General features: G+C 47.5%; 1 protein-coding gene across 1 annotated transcript; it reads left to right on the top strand.

Annotated features, from left to right (window-relative positions):
• The first annotated feature begins 191 nt into the window (after positions 1-191).
• FUT11 (fucosyltransferase 11) lies at positions 192-3,460 on the top strand. The gene is made up of 3 exons (XM_065893726.1): positions 192-899; positions 1,278-1,903; positions 3,313-3,460. Exons 1-3 carry the CDS (start codon positions 192-194, stop codon positions 3,458-3,460), a joined length of 1,482 nt encoding a protein of 493 aa, XP_065749798.1.
• The last annotated feature ends 3,652 nt before the right edge of the window (positions 3,461-7,112 follow it).

Below are 7,112 nucleotides of genomic sequence, written 5' to 3'. Positions count from 1 at the left end.
GTTTTATCTGTGACGTACCACTTTCCTTGCAGTACTTCCTGCCAGGATTAGCGGCTCCGGCGAAGTGTCCGGCTGAGGTGGCCACTGAGCTGCGCATGCGCCATGTGCCCCTGCGGCGTAGGACCTCGTCGCGTTGCGACTCACCGCGAGGCGGGGCCTGTTGCTGAGGGGCTTCGGCTGTCAGAGTAGACATGGGGGCCGGCCGCACGGGGGCTGTGCTTGCCGCCCTGGGAGTGCTTAGTGTCTGTGCGGCCAGCGGCTCAAGGCCCTTGGCGGAGGGGGAGACCGGCGGGGAGGTGGAGTGGGCGGAGCCGTGGGACGGCGCAGTTTTCCGGCCTCCCTCCGCGCTGGGCACAGTGGGGGTGGCGCGCGGTCCAGGGACCCCGCGGCCGGGGAGGGGGGAGGCGGTGGACCTGCCGGTGCTGCTTTGGTGGAGCCCAGGGCTGTTCCCTCACTTCCCGGGCGACTCGGAGCGCATCGAGTGCGCGCGCGGCGCGTGCGTGGCGTCCCGGGACCGACGGGTGCGGGGAGACTCGCGGACGCGCGCACTGCTCTTCTACGGCACCGACTTCCGCGCGTCCGAGGCGCCGCTGCCGCGCTTGGCGCACCAGAGCTGGGCGCTCCTGCACGAGGAGTCGCCCCTCAACAACTTCTTGCTGAGCCACAGTCCGGGCATCCGCCTCTTCAATCTTACCGCCACCTTCAGCCGTCACTCGGACTACCCGCTGCCGCTGCAGTGGCTGCCCGGGACCGCCTATCTGCGCCGCGCGGCGCCTCCGCTCCCGGAACGCGCCGACTGGCGCCGCCGGGGCTACGCGCCGCTGCTCTATCTGCAGTCCCACTGCGACGTGCCTGCGGACCGAGACCGCTACGTGCGCGAGCTCATGCGCTACATCCCGGTGGGTGAGGGCGGGGCGGGAAGGGGAGGGTGGCGCGCCGGGCTGAGGCCGCGACCCCTGGTGTCCAGGCCGACGTGCCGTATCTTCTTTTTTTTCACATTTTTACTGGAGTATAGTTGCTTTACAATGGTGTGTTAGTTTCTGCTTTATAACAAAATGAATCAGTTATACATATACATATATCCCCGTATATCTCTTGCGTCTCCCTCCCTCCCACCCTCCCTATCCCACCCCTCTAGCTGGTCACAAAGCACCGCGCTGATCTCCCTGTGCTATGCGACTGCTTCCCACTAGCTATATATTTTACATTTGGTAGTGTATATATGTCCATATATACGCTACCCATACCCTCTTGACGGCGTGCTGTACCCCACTCAGGTGGACTCATATGGGAAATGCCTGAAGAATCGGGAGCTGCCCACGCCGCGGCTACAGGACACAGCCACAGCCACCACTGAGGATCCAGAACTCTTGGCCTTCTTGTCCCGCTATAAGTTTCATTTGGCCCTCGAAAATGCCATCTGTGACGACTACATGACGGAAAAACTGTGGCGCCCCATGCACCTCGGTGCTGTGCCTGTGTACCGCGGCTCTCCCTCTGTGAGGGACTGGGTGCCCAACAATCACTCCATCATCCTCATTGACGACTTTGAGTCGCCGCAGAAGCTGGCAGAGTTTATCGACTTTCTGGACAAAAATGATGAGGAATATATGAAATACCTGGCATACAAGCAACCTGGGGGCATCACGAACCAGTTCCTTCTGGATAGTCTGAAGCAGCGGGAGTGGGGAGTGAATGATCCTTTACTGCCTAACTACCTTAACGGCTTCGAGTGTTTCGTCTGTGACCACGAACTGGCTCGGCTGGATGCCGAGAAGGCCCATGCAGCCTCTCCTGGGGACATCCGTGTCCCTGAGCCTCATATTGCCCAGCCCTCACACATGGACTGCCCAGTGCCCACACCTGGCTTTGGCAGTGTGGAAGAGATTCCTGAGAATGACAGGTAAGGGTAGCTGGGGTCCCCTGTGGCTGTCAAATCAAATGATTTACTGACTTGCTTCCTGCAGGCAATAAATTAGCACTAGGTGCTGAGGGGATGTTGTATAAGGAAATTATGACATGGGATCACTCTGCCTTTAAGGTAACAAGAGTCTAGTTGTGGGGATAAGACAAACTGCGAAAGCTCAGTAAAAGATGTGAGATATCATTCAGGGCAACAGCATACAAAAATCAGCTTTTGTAAACAATGTTTGCAGTAGTTTAAAAAAAGCTTCAACTAGAGCAGAGGGCCCGTTCAGGGAAGCAATGGGGGAGAGACAAAGCTGGGCCAGGTTGTACATATGAATACTAGGCTCTGGAGCTGGACTGTCCTGAAAATCAACTCAGCTATTTATGGAGCACCTTCAGCATGGTGGGGCTGGGGATGAGAGATACAGAAGAGAGTATTCTGAGGGAGGTTTGTCTGCAACAGTCAGGGTTTATACCTGTTAACCTGGTGTAACTATTAACAGCACCTCCTTTCACTCTTAAAATTACCCTGATTTGGATGATAAATTATATGCTTGTCCTAGACAGAGTAGAAGGGATGCTTTCAAAGGATGATTAACAATGGTGGGCAGTGTGGATTGGAAGGGAAGTGAGGGGGCTACTGCAGTAGGTGGTGACATTGGGAAACAAGGTCAGCATGGGAGGTGGGGTGGGGAAATGTTGAAGCCGCTTGCAGCAAACCACACCTGTTGGGGGAGGGGTGATAAAAGATTATTAGCCGTGAGAAAGAGAGGCTGCTAGAATGTCCTGCAGAGATCACCTTGGACAGTGGATGGCAGCAGAGGGCTGGCTGGTCCTGGGAGTTTGGTCCTGGGAGTGGAGGTAATTTGTATCCAGTAATTTACATCAAGTAATTTGTATCTAGTTTGTGCTGAACATAATATTATGATTTGTCAGAGGAAAAGTGTAACACATTAAAAAAAGAGAAACATTCAGGTTCTGTCTCATCAAGACACTGGATACTATTGCACTTTCATTTTGATTATTGAAATAGGTGTAACATGAAAGGTAACCATCTAAATATGCCCCCTTGCTTTTCTTAAGGAGATTACTGTGTCCATAGTTTGGCCCCTGTCCTGCCTGCCTCTTAATTCCCTCCACATTTAGGGACCAAGAGCAGGCAAGTCAGGAAATTTAACTCATTGGGGGAGGGGGGGTGTTGTGTGATAAATTTGTGTTTGTGGCTTACTGCCCATCACTTGGACTAGTACTGGGTTTACTTCACATTTCCTTCCCTCAAAGCGGATCCCTCGTCCTAGCCATAAACCACTGTATCTGCTTAAGATTTCTTTGGCCATTCAGAGAAAGGTAGGACTCATAGCTGTGCTGAGGTTCCGTAATCCAACTCCCATTTTGATGTTTCAGCTGGAAGGAGATGTGGCTGCAAGATTACTGGCAAGGCCTGGACCAGGGGGAAGCTCTCACTGCCATGATCCACAACAATGAGACACTGCAGAGGAAATTTTGGGATTACCTAACTGAGATCTTCATGAAAAGGAACCAAAATCTCTAATTACTCTTGCAAGAGTCCTTAACTTGATAGAGCTAAGGAGATGGAAGTCCTTATTCTAGCGTGGGACATGAAGGGTATCTGCTACGCAAGTTCTTAATGAGCACTGTCTTACCATGAGTTCAAAGAATAAGTTATATCTACTGATATTTTATCCTAAAGATGTGTAGCCAGGGTCTCAGCCTATGGTAATAGGGCCTCTCCTCATGGAGAGATGGAGGCATCCAGTTCTTGGTTTAGTGGGAACCAGAAGCCTGAAACACCTATTTGATTAAAGGTGCTGATCAACAAAAATTTTAAAGAACTGCTTATTTCTCTAGCCATATCATCCTCTCAGTCGTGATTGGGACAACACGTTAGTACTTGGCTGTGAATGAGGTAAGATGGGCCAGGTTTAGCATCTTTAGAAAACTACTGTGCTATTCCTCAAACCACTCATTATTCAGTACCTTTCCCAATCTCTTTTCCTCATCTCTTGCTTTATAAACTGTTATGTTGGTGGTGAAGCAAAATTCCTTGGGGGTTGTATTCTGGCTCTCTGGAGTTGTATTTTTTATATCATTTACATTGCTTTTCATGTCAACCTTTTCATTTTGAATGGCTTTTTCTTTCCTGGTTTTCCACAATTTCTGATGGAGACGGAGTAGCCTTGCCACCATTCCCACATTCATTTTCCCCAGCATTAAACTGCCTGTAGATTTGACAGCTTTTCTTACTGCTGGTTTGCTTCTTATCTAGGGCATATCTGAAATTCCTTCTCCACTCATGAGTAGAAAGATTCAGTGGCTAATAAATGTCATGCCAATTTAATGAATTGTCCTGCTCTATTTTAGATTAGAGATGGAGTTTCAGGCTGGAAATGACAGCAGAAAAAGCTATAATGATTTTGAAATGTTGAAATAGGCCAATGTGAATCTAAGTGCAGATTTTTATAAGTCCTTGATCTCTTCTGTCTGCCTAATGAACTCTTCTATTATTTTTATATGCTACAAAAGTCCATTTCCCCCCAAAACTCATGAAAATTATGGCAGAAAAAAACAGCCCAGCAATATAGCTCTAGTAATTCTTTCATATTCTGTGGCACTTTTCACTTTAAGTGGGATAAATATTCCAACTTCATTCACTCTATTACTGTTACAACGCACAACTTTATAGTACTTACTGAGACTACATTTTGATGGAGCCCACCCACCTAAGCTCAAGGGCATGAGAAGCGAAGCAAGACATTTAAGCCATCACAGTGGCTGGCTAAATAAAAAGTTGTTAGTCAGATTTAGGGAGGTAGCCAGACCCTTCTATTCCTGTGGTTTAAACATACAGCTTAATGGACAGGGAGACCATTTACTTTTTCTGGGGCAGTGGAACAAGAAAGAATACCTTGGATCTTAGAACTACCCTGGTTGTAATGTATTAATGAGTTATCACTAGAGAAGTTCCATAGCTTATCAATATGTCTGGTTTAAATTAGTGTGTGTATGTATGTATATATACACACATTAATTTACAAACATATATATATAGTTGTAAAGACTGAAGAGGAAGATGATGCTTATGACTTCAGTACAGACTATGTATAATAGAATCTTGTCCTTCTATAAGGTTTTGTTGGGTTTTAATTTTTTTTTTACATCTTTATTGGAGTATAATTACTTTACAATGGTGTGTTAGTTTCTGCTCCATAACAAAGTGAATCAGCCATACATATACACGTTCCCATATCTCTTCCCTCTTGCGTCTCCCTCCCTCCCACCCTCCCTATCCCACCCCTCCAGGCGCTCACAAAGCACCGAGCTGATCTCCCTGTGCTATGTGGCTGCTTCCCACTAGCTATCTACCTTACGTTTGGTAGTGTATATATGTCCATGCCTCTCTCTCCCTTTGTCACAGCTTACCCTTCCCCCTCCCCATATCCTCAAGTCCATTCTCTAGTAGGTCTGTGTCTTTATTCCTGTCTTATCCCTAGGTTCTTCATGACATTTTTTTCCCTTAAATTCCATATATATGTGTTAGCATACGGTATTTGTCTTTCTCTTTCTGACTTACTTCACTCTGTATGACAGACTCTAGGTCCATCCACCTCATTACAAATAGCTCAATTTCGTTTCTTTTTATGGCTGAGTAATATTCCATTGTATATATGTGCCACATCTTCTTTATCCATCCATCCGATGATGGACACTTAGGTTGTTTCCATCTCCGGGCTATTGTAAATAGAGCTGCAATGAACATTTTGGTACATGACTCTTTTTGAATTATGGTTTTCTCAGGGTATATGCCCAGTAGTGAGATTGCTGGGTCATATGGTAGTTCTATTTGTAGTTTTTTAAGGAACCTCCATACTGTTCTCCATAGTGACTGTACCAATTCACATTCCCACCAGCAGTGCAAGAGTGTTCCCTTTTCTCCACACCGTCTCCAGCATTTATTGTTTCTAGATTTTTTGATGATGGCCATCCTGACTGGTGCGAGATGATATCTCATTGTAGTTTTGATTTGCATTTCTCTAATGATTAATGATGTTGAGCGTTTTTAATATTTTGAGCAGACTGCTAAGCTGTTCTGTGTGTGATATACCAGCTTTTTAAAAAATTAATTTATTTGTTTTTATTTTTTTTGTGGTACACGGACCTCTCACTGTTGTGGCCTCTCCCTTTGCGGAGCACAGGCTCCAGATGCGCAGGCTCAGCGGCCATGGCTCACGGGCCCAGCTGCTCCGCGGCATGTGGGATCTTACCGGACCGGGGCACGAACTCCTGTCGCCTGCATTGGCAGGTGGACTCGCAACCACTGCGCCACCAGGGAAGCCCATATTTGTTTTTATTTTTGGCTGTGTTGTTTCTTCGTTGCTGTGCGCAAGCTTTCTCCAGTTGCAGCGAGCGGGGGCTACTCTTTGTTGTGATGAGCGGGCTTCTCATTGTGGTGGCTTCTTATTGCGGTGGCTTCTCTTGTTGCAGAGCATGGGCTCTGCTTCAGTAGTTGTAGTTGTGGCACGGGGGCTCTAGAGCGCAGGCTCAGTAGTTGTGGCGCACGGGCTTAGCTGCTCCGCGGCATGTGGGATCTTCCCGGGGCCAGGGATCGAACCCGTGTGCCCTGCATTGGCAGGCAGATTCTTAACCACTGTGCCACCAGAGAAGCCCACCAGCTTGTTTTTAAATTTAGGAAATCTAGCTCTTTAGAGCTAGATCAAAGCTAACATCAAGTGTTTATTTAAAAAAATAATGGCACCTGCTTGGAATGGGGTGAAGATTTACAGAGAATTTACCATTTTTGGCTGACGTGAAACTATATAATATACTGCAAAATGGAAATTCTGCAACAGACCTCGCAATAAACATTTATATATATGGGGTGCTCATATATTGTTTATATATGAGATGCTCCAACAACTAGGGTCCTAAAGATGTGGCCAAGCAAAGCTATAATTTAGTCTGGGTTTCACTGCCAGGGTGGTTCTTTTTCCTTTTCCTTTTTTTTTTGGCTGTGCTGCATGGCTTGTGGGACCTCAGTTCCCAGACCGGGGACTGAACCCAGGTCCTCGGCAGTGAAAGCACAGAGGCCCAACCACTGGGGAACTCCCCTTTTTTCATTTTATTTAATAAAAAATGCCCTTCATAACAGCATGGAAAGTTTTCTGTTTGGACTTTTGCAGAAAAGA

Source organism: Phocoena phocoena, chromosome 16 (assembly GCF_963924675.1).
Source record: "Phocoena phocoena chromosome 16, mPhoPho1.1, whole genome shotgun sequence".
Lineage (NCBI taxonomy): Eukaryota > Metazoa > Chordata > Mammalia > Artiodactyla > Phocoenidae > Phocoena > Phocoena phocoena.
Note: the sequence above shows the minus strand (reverse complement) of the source record. Positions and strands in the feature narration are given on the sequence as shown.